At 36.4% G+C, this 19,979-nt stretch overlaps 1 protein-coding gene, 2 non-coding genes and 1 pseudogene across 4 annotated transcripts; 3 read left to right on the top strand and 1 right to left on the bottom strand.

The window, feature by feature from the left end:
• Positions 1-13,651: 13,651 nt before the first annotated feature.
• On the top strand, positions 13,652-13,741 carry LOC142172290 (small nucleolar RNA snoR1). The gene has a single exon (XR_012701662.1). It is a non-coding gene; the product is annotated as a small nucleolar RNA snoR1 (small nucleolar RNA).
• A 96-nt stretch (positions 13,742-13,837) lies between these two features.
• LOC142172298 (small nucleolar RNA snoR77) lies at positions 13,838-13,978 on the top strand. The gene has a single exon (XR_012701666.1). It is a non-coding gene; the product is annotated as a small nucleolar RNA snoR77 (small nucleolar RNA).
• Positions 13,979-14,071: 93 nt separating this feature from the next.
• Positions 14,072-14,164, top strand: LOC142172295 (small nucleolar RNA snoR69Y; annotated as a pseudogene).
• A 901-nt stretch (positions 14,165-15,065) lies between these two features.
• LOC107813002 (cinnamoyl-CoA reductase-like SNL6) lies at positions 15,066-18,969 on the bottom strand. Of its 2 annotated transcripts, XM_016638201.2 has the most exons (5): positions 18,549-18,969; positions 17,704-17,888; positions 16,453-16,638; positions 15,597-15,750; positions 15,066-15,512 (listed from the first exon to the last, which is right to left on the bottom strand). In XM_016638201.2, exons 1-5 carry the CDS (start codon positions 18,835-18,837, stop codon positions 15,214-15,216), a joined length of 1,113 nt encoding a protein of 370 aa, XP_016493687.1. In that variant the 5' UTR covers positions 18,838-18,969; the 3' UTR covers positions 15,066-15,213. The 2 variants fall into 2 exon arrangements, with proteins under 2 accessions (XP_016493687.1, XP_016493688.1); XM_016638202.2 differs by lacking the exon at positions 16,453-16,638.
• Positions 18,970-19,979: the final 1,010 nt, after the last annotated feature.

Here is a 19,979-nt window from a genome sequence, read left to right as displayed (position 1 = left end):
CCAGTACAGGGGCGACCCCATTCTCCTTAGTATATGGGTCCGAAGCATTGATACCTGTCGAAGTTGGTGAACCCAGTGCCAGATTTTGATTCGCGATGGAAGAATCAAATAACGAGGCTATGAATACCAGCCTCGAACTATCGGACGAAAAATGAGAAGCTGCTCTCGTCCAATTGGCCGCCCAAAAGCAGCGAATCAAAAGATATTATCATCAAAGAACCAAGCTCCGACATTTCAAGCCCGGGGACTTAGTGTTAAGAAACGTTACCATCAATACCCGAAATCCAAACGAAGGAAAACTATGACCGAATTGGGAAGGACCATATCAGGTGCTCGAGAACATCGGAAAGGGATCGTACATGCTCGGCATTATAAACGGCAAACAGCTATCAAGCAGCTGGAATGTATCACATCTAAAACGGTACTACTGCTAAGGTATGACCTTTCCATATTCATTTACATTTCAAAACTGACCCCTGCAGAAGTCCGAACGAGGGCTAAGATGGATCTTACGCTTGAAAGCACGCGTTGCACTCTTTTTTCCTTAGACCGGTTTTATCCCAAATGGGTTTTTCGGCAAGGTTTTTAATGAGGCAACCATTGATCGTGCTACACTTACAACAATATCCGAGGCCTCTTTACAATCGACCTCGAATACCGAGGGGGCATTAGGCCCTCAAATACATCTAGTTCAGATGCAAGAGAGTTATTTCACAACAACAGGGTTCCAATAGGAAAACTTGTAAGAGCCAAATGGTCAAAACGAACCATGCTCATGTAGATTGGCCCGAACCCAAGTGCGAAACATGAACACATGTGTAATAACGTGCGAAGAAAATTCTCTTTTTTATCGACATCTTATATCCAAGGAAAATTCCTCTATTTGGAGATTTATTATGCAAACAGAATCAAGTTAAATTCGACCAATTACGCCTACGGGCTACATTGCATCGAGTTCGAATCATTTACTCGACTTATAAGCCTACGGGCTACTTTTTATTTCGAGTTCGAGCAAGCACTCACTCGACCACTAAGCCTACTGGCTACTTCGACCATTATGCCTGCGGGCTACATTGCATCGAGTTCGAATCATTCACTCGACTTATAAGCCTACGGGCTACTTTTTATTTCGAGATCGAGTAAGCACTCACTCGACCACTAAGCCTACGGGCTACTTTGACCATTACGCCTACGGGCTACATTGCATCGAGTTCGAATCATTCACTCGATTTATAAGCCTACGGGCTACTTTTTATTTTTGAGTTCGAGCAAGCACTCACTCGACCACTAAGCCTATGGGCTACTTCGACCATTACGCCTACGGGCTACATTGCATCGAGTTCGAATCATTCACTCGACTTATAAGCCTACGGGCTACTTTTTATTTGGAGTTCGAGCAAGCACTCACTCGACCACTAAGCCTATGGGCTACTTCGACCATTACGCCTACATGCTACATTGCATCGAGTTCGAATCATTCACTCGACTTATACGCCTACGGGCTACTTTTTATTTTGAGTTCGAGCAAGCACTCACTCGACCACTAAGCCTATGGGCTACTTCGACCATTACGCCTATGAGCTACATTGCATCGAGTTTGAATCATTCACTCAGCTTATAAGCCTACGAGCTACTTTTTATTTTGAGTTCGAGCAAGCACTCACTCGACCACTAAGCCTACATGCTACTTCGACCATTACACCTACGGGCTACATTGCATCGAGTTCGAATCATTCACTCGACTTATAAGCCTACGGGCTACTTTTTATTTCAAGTTCGAGCAAGCACTCACTCGACCACTAAGCCTACGGGCTACTTCGACCATTACGCCTATGGGCTACATTGCATCGAGTTTGAATCATTCACTCGACTGCTAAGCCTATGGGCTACTTCGACTGTTATGCCTACGGGCTACATTACTTCGAGTTCGAACCATTCACTCGACGATTAAAGCCTATGGGCTACTTTCACTTCGAGTTCAAGCAAAGCACTCACTTGACTATTATGCCTACGGATTATATTTCTTCAAACTAACTCAACTAGTAAGCCCAAGGGCTACGTCACTTCGAACAAATCAATAATAGAGACTACAAAGTCCAAATTTGATTGAATTGTTAAGATCCTTGTGAAAACATTTGTAAAGGCACGCATAAAGTCTTCACAAATCGGCCAAAGTTGTCTATATACAAAATTTCTACATGATTACAAACATAACTATGAACTAAGTTTCCTGATCACCCTCAGATCCGCTCTTGCTACCGTCATTGTCATCATCATCGCCATCAGAAGCCAAGGCTTCAGCTTCAGCTTCGAGCTCTTTAGCCTTTTTTATTTCTTCAGTAAAGTCGAAACCCCGAACATGTATCTCCTTGAGGGTCTCCCTCCAAGACCTATATTTGGCAAGTTCGACAATCCAATGTGCTTAGATGTAGGCAGTATTCGCCGCCTCTCGTGCCTCCATCTGAGCAGCCTCGGCATCAGCCCGATACACGGCAATGGACTTATCCGCCAAGATTTTCGACGACTCAACCTCGGCCTTGGCCTCAGCAAGCTGGGCTTCAAGCTCCTCGACCCACTTAGCTTGAGCCAAACTCTTTTTCTTAACGTTTCGAAGCTGGACATCGGCCGATAATAAGTTGGTCAAAATGGTCTCTTTTTCCGCAGCCAGGCAATCGATAGTCTCCTTCCACCGATTACATTCAGCTTTGATTTGATCGACTTCTTCGCGAAGTGACCCGATCATTTCAACCTTTTGCTGCAGCTGAGACAACGAAGGGTTAACTTCCACAGTCGAGTCTAACCCATACTTTAACAGAACGAGGCTCACCTGATTGTCAAGCTCGGCCTCTTTTTCACGAGCCTTAGCCAAGTCCGGTTGAAGGTCCTTTATAGCCTCGTCCTTTTGGCTACAAAGAAGCTGCAAGGCGTCTCTCTCCCCCGAGACCTTCTGAAGCTCGACCTCACACTGGCTAAGGTCGACCCGAAATCTACTAATGGCCTGCACAGTAGGGAAAGAACACGGCTCAAATTTGGAAAAGAACAAAGAAACCAAGTATAGTAAAATCATTATCTGAGTAATGAAATGTTGGGCCTCTTCCAGTAGAAGAGAAGCGTCCCCGATATCGGAAGCATCGCCGACTCTGGTAAAGCAATCCCGAAAGGGATCCCCTGCACTAGAGCCTCTGCCCATATCGGGGGTCTTCAATTCTCGAGCTTTCTTTAACGCCTCCTCAGAAAAGGTGGGAAAAGAAGGCAAATAATCTATTGTCATAGTTCCGAGTGAATCACTCAGGGCGTTCCGATCAAGACTCGGGATCCCAGAGTCAACCCTGACCGGTACAGCTGCCATCGGCTCAGGAGCTTCGGTGACCTCGATAGCTCTGGCAGATCGGGACACCATGGCCGAGGCACCTCCTTCTTCCTCTTCTTCTTCCTCTTCTTTTTCTTCGCCTTCTTCTTTTTCTCTCAGTCGTTGGACCGATTCAATCGAAAGGGCAATTACCTTCCTCCTCACTCTTCGAGTTTCGGGCTTGGGACCCTCTGATCGAGAGGCAACTTTGTGCTTCTTGTCTTTCCCCAGTTTCGAGACCGGGGACTTGGTCCCTTCTTCATCGCTCGAAGGCCTCAAAACGGCATCCTTGGTTACGCCTGCATGAAAGGAAATCGGTAACGAATGGAGCACAAAGAGCGCTTAGAAGGAAACGAGAAATAAAACCTTACCATGGTTCTTGGAATCCCATCTACCTTTAGCAAAATCACACCAAGCGCATTCGGCATAAGAGGAAGTCGAGGCTAACTTCCGAACCCAATCCTCGAGGTCGGGCACCGCTTCTGGCATCCAAGGGGCAGCTGTATATCGGGAAAAAACATATAAAAAGAATAATTATGAGAACAATTTATGGTTGAAATTTCATTCCTCGGGGAACGGCATCTTCTCTTCTGGAATAAGGTCACGGGTCCTCACCCGAATGTAACGCCACATCCAACCCCGATCCTTGTCTTCGTCGATGCTCAACATCAAAGCCTTCGATGCCCGACGATGAAGTCTGATTAATCCTCGAAAGATTTAAGGCCGATACAACCGTATGAGGTGATTCAGGGAAAAATCCAGCCCCCGGCTTTGGTGGAGAAGAAGCGAAGTAGGATTACTATACGCCACAGAGAGGGATGAATTTGATCAAGGGTGACCTGATATCTCTTGCAAAAATCAATGATCACCGGGTCGACCGGACCCAATGTGAAGGGATAAGTGTAAACACTTAAAAAAACCTCCACATGGGTGACGACACTCTCTTCGGGGGATGGAATTTGCAACACAACCTCGGAACCCCAATTGCAGTATTTTCTAACGGCCTCGAGATGACCCTCCGTTATAGAAAACATATACATCGACGTGTGCTCGCATCAACCCAGGACGGATGAAGGATTGTCAACCTTAAAATCGATCTTTAGAGTACATGGGCCGGGAATATAATCATAGGTGGACGGCTCCACCGGCGCCTTGTCGCCGGACGGCCGTGAAGAAGAAGCTTTATCCTTCTGAGGCACAGTTTTTGAAGTCTTGGCCATTGATATGGGAGGAAGAAAGACAAAGGAAACTGAAAATTTGACGACACCAAAACTCTGGTAGCAACAAGAAAGGAAGAAAAGATGGGAAAATTTAGGGGAGTGAACGCGTGAAAGAAGTAAATGATAGATGGAAGAGCTATTTATAGGCTCTCATCGTGACGGTTCAATATCACCGGTGGCCGACCGCCATCTGACAAGCATTAAATACCTTGAAAGGCTAAACTGATAGGACAGCTATCACATACGTCATTATCGATCCCTATGAAAACATCGGCTTATGACCCGATCGAACCACCAAAAATCATATCGATTCTCACTGCATCCTTCGTGAGAAACGAGAGGACTATCTGTATACGATCGAAATAGATTTCGGCCTTCCTACGTTCGATCGAGTTCGAGTGTTAAAAAAGTCGGAATGAGATTTTGGGAGTGAGCTCCGAAGTCGGTACTAACGAGCCTCGAGCCCGAAGGTCGCTCGAGGAGTCGGCTCGATAATCCTATCGAGCCCGTGACCGAATCGATCCGCAAGGCACTGCTTCGAGGTTGGAAATACGCGACGCCTATCTCGAAGGTCGAACTCGAGATAAAGACCGAAGGGCCTGATCCAGTAACGAGTTCGAGCCAGTATCGAGCTCACAGACAAGAGCCGTTGCGACCGCACCAAGAGAGAGAATCTTGGCGGGAATCAAGGAAGAAACAAGTCATCATGGGCCTTCCACTATATGTTTTATTTTATTATTTTTTGTAATGACCCTCTTCTATAAAAGGAAAATACTTGTAAGCTAATGGACAGAGGCAAAAAATCACTTCTCAGATTGAAAGATATCCCTTTGTGTTTGCTTTACTTTATCTCATTCATTCTTATTGCCCACTATTTGCATTTTTACAGTTAAGAATATACGTATCTCTATTTCTCTACACGATTTATATCGAATTGTATTGCATATTCTTAGAACTATACACAAAATCTAACATTATCCGATTTTTTCGGTAAACAAGTAAGCTTGAAAAAAACCCTTCCAACCATATTGCACTAACACTATATGATCTCTGCGGCAAAGACTAGAGTAAAAACCAGTCACAAATACAAAAATGAGAAAGATTATACAAACTAATATTGATAATTTGTCATTATCTTATATTTACCTGAAAGTTCTTGTTCGTGTCTACTATGGTTTCCATCGTTTAACTTTGTTGTGTTTGTTTCAATATATTTGTTCATCTTCCGAATAGCGTAAGCAACCTTACGTTGGTCTACATAGAGTAAATAATGAATTATTTAATTCAGTGTCAATTTTTAATATTTTAAAGAACAAAATGTGTTAATAATCATATTTATTTCTACCTTGTGCCATTTGTATTGAATGAATGATATCCTGTGGCATATGAAAAAATTGTTAATACCCATTCTAATTGAAGTAAACACAAAGAGTAGAACTTGATTAGAAACACACAGGAAGTAGAAACTCTTAACTAAATATTATTAATTGCTATGCCAGCAAAAGTTGCTCCTTATTAAAGGCAAAATTAAAATTTAGCTAATGAATAAGTATCTAGAATATCAAACAGACTAAAGCTTATACTATTTAATAAAGAATGCTAAAGCACTAATCCTTTTCTATTTTAATTCTTTTATGGGTTATTGAGGCATCGTTCCCTTCTTCAATTTGTTTGGTCTTCTTGATTGTTTTCGCCGCTTTTATCTCGTCATCTTCAATTTCGATTGCATCTACTTTCCGAACTTCGTGTAATTCCTCTGCAATCAAACTTCTTCCAGGTCGATCTGCTCCAATTCTTGGATCAAGTTTGACAAGAAAGGTGAACTCTTTATCCTTACTTGACACCAACTTGCAATAATACTTGGATTCTTCTTTCTGCGCCAAAAAAAGAATAGGTTAGGTAAAAAGAATAATTTTCTGAAAAATAAAAATTTGTTAACGATGGAAGTTATTATTCCATTGCAAGTAAGTTGACACATTCAGATTGGGGAAGTATGCTTGGTATATATAGTGTTGTAATCAAGAGAGCTTTAGAGGATGAAAAATTGGAATTCCTTATATACTTTGAGATGATAATCCTGATTCTTTTGAAATTAAAATATATGGATGTAGTCCCGATGGTAAAGGAGTGAATGAGGGTGTTTCTTTATCCAACTTTTAAGGATTAATGTTTCCGAGGGCTAACTGAGGAGACGAGTATGACTATAAAACTTCAAGAACATGTTGAATATCGTAAACAATATTTTATTCTGTTGTCTCATTATTGTGCATGTGGGATTAGTACAAAAATATTACAAAACAACATAAAACTTACTAACCTTCTAAGAAATTGATCGTACATACGTTGTAGCATCACAACCAAGCAAGTATTTTGTAGCTTCAAAGAGTGTTATGTAGCAATGTTCTTTTTCGTCAAACAACTCAAGTTTTAGAAGATATCTACAAAACATAGTAGTACATAATTAGAACACTAAATATCTTTTTTAATATATGAGCATGCAGCAAAACCTTTTTTGTGTTTACCTTTCTCATATTCAACGTTGCTGCCACAACGGGGACATGTTGCAATATTGTCGCGATCCCAAATTCCCTCTATAGGATGTCGTGATGGCACATAGTCTTTAAGACTAGGTAAGTCTATCAATGCGGAATAATAATAAATATCTGAAATAAATAAATTATAATTTAAACAATTTTAACTCCCAAAACCCGGTAGAAATAAGTCACAAGCTTCCAAGAATTTATCCTCAATGTCTCTATATAACAGAGTCTAAAAAAAATAAGGAAGCAATATAACAATAATAGAAGGGGACTGGCAGATATACCTCGAAGTCTTCGTGCACAGGTACTCACTGATATCTGGGCTGGTAAGAAGTATCTGGATCTGCACAAAAAGATGTGCAGAAGCGTAGTATGAGTACACCACAGCAGTACCCAGTAAGTGTCAAGCCTAACCTCGGTAGAATAGTGACGAGGTCAGGTCAGGCCCTACTGAAAATTAATAATGGCATGGTAAAATGTTTAAACAATATTATAAGATAAAATGACAATGGAAATGAATCAAGTGGCATGTAACATTTAATTACATCAAATAATGGCAAATAAATACCTCGTGAAAACAAAATAAAATTCTTTCCAATTTTAAGAAAATCACAACAATAATCAAAAGCAAATGCGGCCATAAATTAATATCAACAAGGGCACTCCCGAGGTACCGCCTCGTAGTCTCAAATCATAAACAAATTCGCAATATTTCATTTTCTTATCTCACCGCGAGAGCCTTCACAATTTATTTTAAAGAAAATATTTTTTCCGAAATAGCATCCCGCGTTTTAGCCATCCTTATCACACTGCACGACTTCTAGTAATTCCCCCTACTAGCCACGCGTATCAAGCCACCCTTATCTCACTGCATGCGTTTCAATACCCAGAATTTATACCACCGCATGCGTATCAATATCACAATATATAACAATTTGCACCTCAGGTGCTCAAATAATTTAACTTACGAAAATAATTCAACAACAATATTTTTCCACAATAAAGAGCTCACGGCTCATGTCAAAATAATTCAACAATAATATTTTTCCACAATAAATATCTCACTGCTCCATCACAATGAGTACGAAAATCTTACAAAAATATTCAGGAGTAAATAATTCAGGAAAATAATATTTAATACGTTGCTTCAATATCAAGTTTAAAAATGTCAAATATTTCATATTAATAATATTTAATTTAAAGAAAATCAACCTTCAAATAATGCACAGAATAAAAGAAACCAAGTTTCAACTAAACAGATAAAACAATTAGCACGAAAAGGTCAAGCAAATTTAAAATATAAATATTAAATCAATAATGAAGAATATAACAAAATAAAATAATTTAATTAATGCGCAACAATGATCTACACAATTTAAAACATAATCTTTTACATTTAGCCTGTGTACACACTCGTCACCTCGTGTACACGACTTTCCACATATTACAATTATCAATTCTAGGGGGAATTTCCCCCACACAAGGTTAGACAAGTCACTTACCTCGACTTGCTCCAATTTAACCAAGTATTATATTTTTTTCCTCGATTTTCCGACTCCGATCGACTCGTATCTAGTCATAATTAATTTGATACAGTCAACAAAAATTATAGTAATCAATTTCATAAGAAAATATTATATTTTTCAATAAAATCCGAAATTAGTTCAAAATTTGCCTGTGGGACACACATCTCGGAATCCGGCGAAACTTATAAAATCCGATAACCCATTCAATTACGAGTCCACCCATACCAATTTTACCAAATTTCGATAACAACTCGACTTCCAAATCTTAAATTTTCGTTTTCTTCCATAAATTCACGGATTCATGATGTAAATGAGTATGCAATCATGAAATATAATCAATATAGGATAAGGAACACTTACCCCAATGTTTTCCCCTGGAAATCGCCCAAAAATTACCCAAAAAACGTGCACCAAAATCCAAAACGAAATGAAGGAAATGACCATTTTTTGTCCTTAAGTTTCTGTCCATCCGTCACTAAAAGTCCACCAGAACTTGCTTGTACCAACCTTTCTTCAATCAATCATAACTTTATGTACAAATGTCCAAATGATGAATGGTTTAACTTTCTGGAAACTAGAATCAAACGACTACAACTTTTGTTTTTTGAAAATTTTTCGATTCCTTATGAATTGCGAGATATAAGCTTCCAAAATCGGCTCCACGCATCAGAAATTTCTGGCAAAACTGCTCTACCAACCTTCATTCAATCCATCATAACTTTCTGTACAAATGTCCAAATAATGAATGGTTTAACTTTCTGAAAACTAGAATCAAACGAATACAATTTTCATGTTTTGAAACTTTATGATTCCGTATGAATTGCAAAATATAAGCTTTCAAAATTGGCTCCACGCACCAGAAATTTCGAACAACCCTCTTTGTCCGAAATCCATTCCGTTTACCTTCCGAAATCCACCCGAGACCCTCGGGACCTTAACCAATTATTCCAACATATACCAAAATATAATACAAACTTAGTCGAGGCTTCAAACCATATCAAAAAATATCAAAACGACGAATCGCACCTCAAATCAAAATCTATGAACTTTGAACTTTCAAATTCTATATCTTGTGCCGAAACACAACAAATCAATTCAGAATTACTTCAAATTTTGCACACAAGTCATAAATGACCTAACAGACCTATTCCAATTTCCAGAATCAGATTTCGACCTCGATATCAAAAAGTCAACCCCCCGGTCAAACTTTCCAAAAATTCAACTTTTGGCATTTCAAGCCTAATTCCACTACGGACTTCCAAATAAAATTCAGATCACGCTCCTAAGTCCAAAAGTATCATACAGAGCTGTTGGAATCATCAAAATTCTATTCCGGGGTGGTTTGCACATAATTTGACATCCGGTCACTATTTGAACTTAAACTTTTAATTTTTCATCAAAATTCCATATCTCGGGTTAGGGACCTCGGAATTTGATTCCGGGCATACACCTAAGTCCCAAATCACGATACGGACCTACCGGAACTGTCAAAACACTGGTCTGAGTCCGTTTGCTTAAAATATTGACCAAAGTCAACTTAGTTAAGTTTTTAAACTTTAATTCACATTTTAATCCATTTTTCACGTGAAAACTTTCTGGAAAATTTTACGGACTATGCATGCAAGTCGATGAATAATAAATAGTGCTTTTTGAGGTCTTAGAATACAAAATTAATTATTAAATTTAAATATGATATTTTGAGTCATCACAAATATTATCTACCAAGCTAACTTTCTTATAACATTTCTTGCAAGATAAATACCATGGGTCATCTTTGTTGATGATATCTTTTATTTTCGCATTAAATTTACGATATGTGTCCTACAAATAAACATTAGGTTAGATTGGACACATTATACAAAGTATAATTATTTTTTAAATAGTTGAATAATGTACCTTTGTATTGTCAAACGAATCTGCATGTGTTATTTCTCCAACCTTCACATTTCCGGCCTTTTTATCAATCTACTTGGCATTAGTGTTATTTCTTTGTCTTGTGATTTTATACGGTTATGCCTGCGTTTCAATTAATTAGTACATATTAATAACTAAATTTTAGCAATAATTCCTTAAAGTCGAGTCCAAAACATATCTTACCAATTCCGTAGAGCAATTGCTTTTTCAAACGCTGGATTTATCATTACACTACTAACATGTGTAGTAGATATTACAAAATTACCTACACAATTATAAAAGTGAAAACGTTAAGTGCAATATAAAAGATAAAGAATTTACCATAAGCGCAGAGGATTTGAATATACTACCTCGGTATGTTGTACCTTTAACATCACATAGCGCCACAATAGGTTTTTCAAACATCATATTTTGGAGCATATCACCATCGTATTCTGCTATTTCTTCCCATAAAGTTACAGTTTGACGATCATACTTGAGTTTTATAATTCAATATTATATTAACTACATTTAATACATTTGATCAATTAATAATATGATAGTTAATGCATGATAATAAATGAATAAGTCAACTAAATTCAACTTACCTTTCATTCATTAGCGTTATTTCTCTTCGTTTCCTGTTACCGTCTCCGATGGAAGCATTAACTTTCACTAAGATACCAAGTGTGTCTGCAAAAGAATATTAATAGAGAATACATGTAAATAACTACTACCAATTAATAAGCAAGTAGGAGTAGAATATTATTCATAATGTAATATTAATAAACAAATCTAAAGAAATTATCAAATATTGTTCCATTGGTGCATTGGAATGATTCTTCGAACGAAACGAAACTGTTTGAGAAATTAACGGTAGAAAACAGGTTGATGCATCTCTTGACTATAGTATTATTACTGAACACAATCTCAAATTCTTTATGTACAGATTGAAAATTAGGTTTACGATCATTTATGCGGCCGTTAATGATGTAATAGATATTGCCTTGTTCTAAATATTCCTTCCACATATTCACTTGATCAGTGAAAAATATAGCTTGCATTTTTGTTCCCTGTAAAGTTTTATCATAATTTAATATCGTGATTATACATAATACGAAAAATATCGGATATAATACAAAGATAAAAATAACATTACCTCCTCATCTACAAATATCAGAGTCCATCAAATGCCTTGATTTGTTTCATTTTTAAATTCTTTAACTACTCCATATTGAATAAGTAAGACCTTTATTATCCACTGAGAGTCGGATCTTCTCAAACTGTTAAGTAGCACACATTCGTTTGCAAATTCAATTTCAGTTTTCATTACGAGTACGTGAAATCAAGTGAAAACACGTGGTCTAATATCAAAGGGCACTAAAGTCATTTAAGACACTCATAATTTTAAAATTTGTATTTAACAAAAGATTTAAAAGAATTACTTAGATCAATAGTATGGATAGCTAATGCACTAACGCATTTTAATCCAACCACAATATACCTACTATTAAAATTGAGGATTGATAAGCTTTTTATGATTCTATTTTTGTTTTGCATTAATTTTTATGCACATTAAAACCAATTACTTTTCAATAATAGCATAAATATCAAATAAAGCTAAAACATTTTCGAATATCCCAATATAAGATTTGGCAATATTATTTCATGTTTTCTTGATTCATCACCATTAGAACAGTAAGCTACTCTTTTCAAAATATTGATTATGGGGTGTGTTTTCATAATAATGATTTCAAAAAAGAATATCCCAATCTAAGATTTTGAAGAGCAACACAGAAAATCATAGTTGAACTGCAAGTAAGCTACATAACTTTCAGAACATAATATATTACATCATAACCAGAAGATTATATAAAATATTATTTATGAGATCGATAAGGAGAATTGTTTATCCGAACCAACGAAAATTGTCAAAATTTTGGGTAGATTCAACGACGCCAATTGTCAAGGGCTATTCTTTAAGAACAAAATTTAAAAATTGTGATATGTATACTATAGTCAATTAAAAGAGATAATCAAATTTAATTTTGTGAGAAAATATGAGCTTTAGTTGGCATAACAATTAGTAAGCTGGCATAAGGAGAAGATGTGAGGAACAATCATAATGCTATTTCTAATGGCACAATGGAATAGAACAGATGAATTTTTTTAAAAAAGATTGATCGATTTGATGCAATCATTCAACTAATAGTGAAAATGCACGAACAACCATTATTACATAACTTCAAGAATATAGTACAAGATAGAAATTTATCGCAAGTGGGAAGCAAATTTATTATGAGGACGTATGTTTATGACAAAGAATGTAGAAATAGCTTCTTTTATAGTTGTAAAATTTTAGAAACCTAATTTGATCTCAAAACAAAGAAGAAAGAACCTAATACGGTAAGTAAATGAGAAATTTAATCCATTGTAAAATTCTAGAAACCTAATTTGATTTCGAAACAAAGAAGAAACCAATGGGAGAAGCCTAATACGGTAAATAGAAGCCTAATGGAATTGGAATCCAAAACTCATACAAAGATATTGAAATAGAAGCCTAACACGGTAAGTAGAAGCCTAATGGAATTGGAATCCAAAACTTATACAAAAGGGAGGTAAACCGCAAGTAGTCGACAATTAGCGTTTTTTTTAATTTTTTTTTGAATAAAATAGTTATTATAATTACTATTATATTCAACATATAAAGTACTTATGAAAAGCGAATGACATTTTGATAAAACCTTTGTACTTTTAATATAGTATAAATTGATAATATTCATCCACGGACTATTTTGAGTTTAAGCGCTTGAGTAGGCGGCTATATAAGTTAATTCTTCTTCACCACGCCACCTTTCGCGGGGTGAGGTTTAGGTCAGTGGGCTGGGCATATCCATTTAAGGCCCATCAGCAATATATTAAGTACATCCTCGTGGATGAGAGCAAGATGCTGTAAACCCTAATTTGCAGCTCAGCCGTTGTGGTTCCCTTATAAGTATTCACTCTATTTTCCTCCATTTTCATTATGTAAACTACTGCGTCTTTCATTCTTATACGCTTCAGCAATTGAGTTGTTTCTTTTTATATCTATTTTTTTTTTTTTTTTTGTGTGTGGAGGGATTGGGCGATGATGATTGCTTTTATTATTTCTGACACCTCTTGTATGAGAAGAGCTTTGCTCTTCTTTGAGCACATTAAGCAACTCTCTGAGCCCTATGTAAACTCATCCTTTTTCTCTTTTACTTTCTGTATGTTTTTATTTGTTTTTTCGGGGGTTTCTGTCTAAATTTTGGTACCGAGTGGAAATTCAGGCAGCCCCCTTTTCTTCCAATAAGAGGAGATGGAAAGGGAGGTGTTAATCTGCTCGTAAATTAATCTTGCTTAGGCTCTTCAGATTTGCTGAGATTTTAACAAATCTTTGAAGCTAGTCTAGTAACGCCTCAGTACATTTCTTTCCCACTTATTAATTTCTAGATTTGTAGCTACTGAATCAAATAGTGTACTACTTTAGGAATAATTATTTTTAGCGAAATTGGTAAAGGATGCGATGCAATGATGACAAAATCTAACCCAGCTCTATGAGACCTTTAATGAGGTCCGGGAATATATTGTTTTCCAACATATCTGAGCTTCGCCTCTTTGAAAAAGAAAAATGAGATTGTCTGTTGCTCATAGTGCTGAACTTGCTAAATTATAGTGACAATTCAACGTTCTTTTTTGTTAATTTAGACACACTAAAATAACTTTATACTTGCATCGATGTCCATAGTTTTTTAATTAAATGGAGTACATAATCTTGGATATCAAATTGTGCACAAATGCTTTAGCTGGTAAGTGGCCAGCGAGAGGTAACAGGAAATTAGTACGGCATCATGTGGGCTTGTTTCTGCCACCACAAAAATTATAAGGGAAAATTTCAGGAATTCTATACAACTTAAAACTATTTAGTATTGACTCATCAATTTCATTCCCTATCATTTACAATCATGCCTATTAAAATAGTTATCCGTTATAGCTATAGTCCTTAATTTAGCACTTATGAGAAGCATGGCTTGATACCTCTTTTGCATATTTGACTCTCATACCTAACAAAGGAAGGTATTATGCACCTTGGAAACAAACGCTGAAAGACATACACATAATATATTACCTAAGATTTTTTGAAGGAGCTAATAGAACGAAATATAAGTGTTGACTAGCGAATGAAGACAAATTCTGAGGAAATCGGAGCATGAACCACATATTGTGCATTTTATGTAACTCTTATCACACCAGACGTCCTGCTTTAACTTCCCTAGCCCAAACTGATCTACTATCTTTGTGGGAGCTATATTATCCAATCTCCCAGCATATTCATTTTCTTTGTATTGGCCACACAATCTAACTACAACAAAACTATTTCCTCCCCTAAGCTTGAGAACCGCGGCTATGTTTCCTCTTCTTTAGGGTCGACAATGTTCCCTTTTCCATCTGCACTCTACTAGCATGGGTAAAAACGGGTAATTAATTTGAATTGAATAGGGTAGTTTCCTGAAAGTATAAGGCTCGTACATTTTGTTTCATTTGGAATAACCAGTTAGAATCTTCTCCTTACTCACCAATCTAATTAGGATTATACATTTACTTGCTGCGCGCCCAAAATTTTGATAGAGGCAGAGTATTGAGTTTATTGACGGGAGCTAGCGCTAACTATTACATCTAAATGTTGCAGACATTAAACGGCAAAGCTTTGCATTTGATAATTTAATACCAATCCTATGAGTATTGGATGCACCAATTATGGAGTTTGTACTCGTTCTAATTTCTGTTCCTGTTTCTCTTGCCAATTTTTCAAAATCTTCTTCACTTCTAATTACTCGTTCAAAGCTAATATATCTGCCAGAAGCTGTGTTTTTCATCTCCTCAAATACCAAGACGTGTGATATTGCTAATCTATTAACATCCACTGTCGCCAAGAGTCCATTTCTGAACATTTCTTGGGCTCCTGAATATCATACATAAAGTACTAGCTCAGAACCAAAAATATGTAGTACCTGATTTATTTAGGTACTAATAAGAAAATTGTCACCTTTAAGATAGGCAATGGTAGAGGTTGGATTCCTGCTGAGGAAATCAGGACCAGTTACTAGACCAGGACAAATAGTAGCCAACTTGAATCCACTCTCCTTAGCTACGTTCCACGCTACTCTTTCTGCCTTCAGCTTACCCAACGCATACCATAACTGCCAATTTTGTTCAATTGCAAAAGGTAATTAAACTTCAATATTTAGATATTAATTTATCACGTATCTTAGTCAATCATGAGATCTTGACTGACTTTCGAAATTAGAAGTTTTAATGGGCTATGTGAGTCTGTGACTTGTGATTTTAAGTGGACGAGTGCTAGTTGCTTCGTCGTTATCTTGACTACGCGGCGCAGTGTAAAAGAATTAGTTAAAATAGCTAAAGTTACTTTTTACAATAAACATTGTTTGGTTACTTGAGTCATAATCAGTTCACTGCACTGATCAGTTTTCGCACTGAACAAGGTTTTTTTTTAATCAGTACTGGTTGCAAGTTGCAACTGAATGAGTGAGCCACTAGCCTCATTCACTACACTTCCTACGCATGCAAAACAGTAAGAGAGCTAGAAATTTCACTAACTGTATCCAAATTCAAAGAAGTAAATATACTAAAAGTGAAGGGAATTTAACCCATAATATATATAAACATATAAAAAAAATTACCTGTCTAAATTTTTTGGACAAAGTTGTCAATTGACTCTCATCTTATTATTTGCCGGCGAAGCACTAGGAATATAAGTTGGACCCGTGAAACTCTCATTTTATTATTATTTTAAGAGGTATGACATTTAAAGTCTTATTATGTTGAGTAGAAATGCAACCCACGAAGAAGAGCACTTAAAATTCAATTTAATGATATACCTTCTTGTTTATGCAGATAGACTCATCACTCCAGCTATCATTATCAATTGTTGTTGATGAATTAAGATCTTTCCATACACAGGCTAAAAGTGAGGATGTGAGCATGCAATATTTGACTGAGGGTGTTACAGCACATGCCTGAGTCATATTCTTGCTTACCATCACTTCTACTTCAGCCATTGATTTCTACAAAATGGAGTACTAACAAATTAAAACATTGCCTCACCCAAAAAAAAAAAGACCACATGAGTAAGTAACAAAAAGTTTGGAAGTACTTGACACACATGATGAGCCGTCCGATATAGTAGATGACTAGATCTGAATATGGTAACGTTTTAACTTGTAAACACAATGGTATGTGGTGTTTATGCAAATTTTAGCTAAAATATTGTTGAAGAGAAACCACATGCTGCGTGCAATTTGTATTTGCCAAACAAAAATGCCAATAATTAATAGCGACATTTGCCAATCTTTGAAATAAGTACTGCAAGTTGAAATAGCCAGATAACGACATGTTTTCTAGAAGAAGAATAATGGTACATCCAAATTGCTGGGGGCATGTTGCCGTAAAGACGCACTCAGACTCTGGCAATAATATTACTGGAATTATATCGTGAAAAAATAGTTGTCGACTCAAAGATTTTAAGAATAAAGTAGTTAGTTTTTTTTTTCTTTCAAATAACTTCAGAATTTTTCTTGATTAGAAACAGAGTACTACGTTTTCATTCATTAGAGTTAATAGAGGAAAGGGAAATTTAGCATTAAACGTGTGCATCAGAGGTGGATCCAGAAATTTAAGTTTATGGGTTACTAGAGAAATTTTAAGTTAATACACAATAATGATTAGATTAACGGACTGAGATCCAAGCTAAATATTGTTATATATTTAATAAAATTTTCAATACAAATTCTGGATCTAAACAAAAGTTACTGAGTTCACGAAAACCCATAACTAATGCACTGACTTCGCCCCCAGTGCATTGTGGATGAAATTGTGATCTTTGCACTAATAAACCGTACCAAACTCTTTTACTCAAATGTGATTATTAGAGTATTAATTTGTTCATTGTTTATTTTTTCTAGCAATATATATATATATATATATATATATATTATATATTAATTATACACAATTATATGCTTAAGGGGCGGCTATTGAGTTAATTCTTCTATTAATTTACTAATTATGCACAAGAAATGTATTTCCCTGTTTTTTGGTGTCATCAACAGTGTGGGAGAGAGAAGACATACTGAATATCCAGATAGGCCAGCAGGGTCCACAAAGGCAGCAGTGTGGAAGACGCCACGACAACCGTTGAATGCTTCTGATAGGCTTTGCACATCATTTAGATTTGCCATTACTGCCTCTACTGTGCTGCTCTTGGACTGTCTCATTTCTCCAGTAATTTCCATCTCTCTTAGCTTTTCCAGATCCTCTGCATTAAACAATCTTAAGCATATATGTCCCGTCCAAACAATTTACTCGAACTAGATTTAGATCGGTAAAAAATTTATTGGCATCCGATGTTTGTATGTATTTGCACATAAACTTCTTTCGATTAATTAATATATATTCTTATCTTATTAGATTGCTTAATCATTTTCAATTGATAAGGACTAGTGTAAAACTATAGGGACAAGTAATTCTTTATCATTTTGATTTGAGTTTAATTTTTAAGCATGGACAGACATGTAATTGCAAATAAATATCTATAATAAACATATATACTCTATAACTCTAACAGAGTCGGCGAAGTCAGCAAAGAATGAACTGATGATATAACGTTCCAGAACACGAAATCGAACGTCAATTTAGGCAAATTAAAACAGGATGAAAAAAGAAATCACGTGGTTCGCGTTAATTTTAACATATTCAACAGTGAAGATCTAAAGGAACATTAAATCCAGTAAAAACCAGAATTAGGAATGGCAATAGTCAAGCAGCACACCAGATTCCAGTTGACCAAATTCAAACTACTGTACTATTCTCGGGAATCAGAAGTTACTTTTATCTTCATCTTTTATTTTATGCAGTACCAAAGGCATAGGGAGAGTGAGAAGGAGCAAAAAACTAAAACAAAATAAAATATTGGCACCTTGTTTTTCGACAATGACTCGTACAGAGTATCCACGGAGTAAGAGTTGGTTTACGATAGCAATACCGAGGAAGGATACGCCACTGGTGACGCATACCTTCTTCTCTTCAAGCTCACGGTTCTGTTGAACTGCAGTGGGCAACTGCTGTGGATTGCGGAATTCGTCGTCGTCGGCGGCGGCGGCGGCGGCGGCGGCTTTTGTCCGGTGCACCGCTGCGTAAGATAGCAACATCCGGCGAAATTCCTCGATCTCTATCCTCTTGCTTTCATCGGGGCATACAATTCCCATTTTCTCTAGTACAGATTAAGTCGGTAACTTTTACACTTTAGCTTAAGCTACTGAATAGCTATTATACTGCTTCTTCTTTTAACTCTTTGTGAATTGTGAGACTAGGAGTTTGAGAGACTATTTGAATTTGAGCAACAAATTAGAGGATTTTTTTATTTTTTTTAATTGAGTGCATGCATCATGCACAAAGTACCTTTATTAATGTTCGGCAATATGCCAATACGGCTCGTTTTTAAGTTTGGGTCAATTTTCAGTTATTGATTTGATAATTGATATTCTTATACACGTTTAGTTCAAATTAAATATTTGTAAAATTATACAAATAGAAATTCATTTGGACTATTGAAAGCTGAAGTTGGAAAAACTCTTTCCTTTTATAGATATCAAAATATGTTCAATATTCTTTCGTTTGTATTTTACAGCTATGCATGATTGTTTATAATATTTAAGAATTCAAATATGTCTAACTACTCAATTAAATTATGATGCTTTATTTTTCTATCGAATTAACTGTTGAATAGTTATACTTTTTCGAAAATAACTTTATACATAAAGGACCATCAAAGGTTGTAAGTTGATGGATATAATCTCTCCACCTATCTTTAACCAAATGTCACGTATTTGACCCAGCAAATTTAGAAAAAAAATCCAATAAAATAAATGCATAATGGGTACCAAACGTTCAAACGAAGAACTAGCAGCATTTAGAACCCAGTTTAGAGAGCTAGTCTTCCAATTATATCACAAAATTACTGAATTGTCAACACTCAGCCACTGAATTGGACCAACCCTCTAAACGTATTGTGCTCTAGGCGACGTTTAATCTACATAATTTCATTACTCCAAAAATTGATTCGCTTGCCTAGAGAAACCGATATATTATTCAAATTTCAAATTTATGTACATATTGAACTGAGGAGAAGCTGTTGTATAAGCTGCTACTGCAAGCTGCTGTAAAAGGTAACATCATAATTTTGGAAGATATTTGCTATGCCATTAGATTAATATTTTCCGAAAAACACTACTAGAAATCTGGTAAAAACCGACCAAAAAAATCGACCAACGTTGGTCGGTAATGGCCAAAAACCGACCAAAACGCGACCATTTACGTGTGGACGGTATTTTTGTGGTCAGAAAGGAAT

Source organism: Nicotiana tabacum, chromosome 17 (assembly GCF_000715075.1).
Source record: "Nicotiana tabacum cultivar K326 chromosome 17, ASM71507v2, whole genome shotgun sequence".
Lineage (NCBI taxonomy): Eukaryota > Viridiplantae > Streptophyta > Magnoliopsida > Solanales > Solanaceae > Nicotiana > Nicotiana tabacum.
Note: the sequence above shows the minus strand (reverse complement) of the source record. Positions and strands in the feature narration are given on the sequence as shown.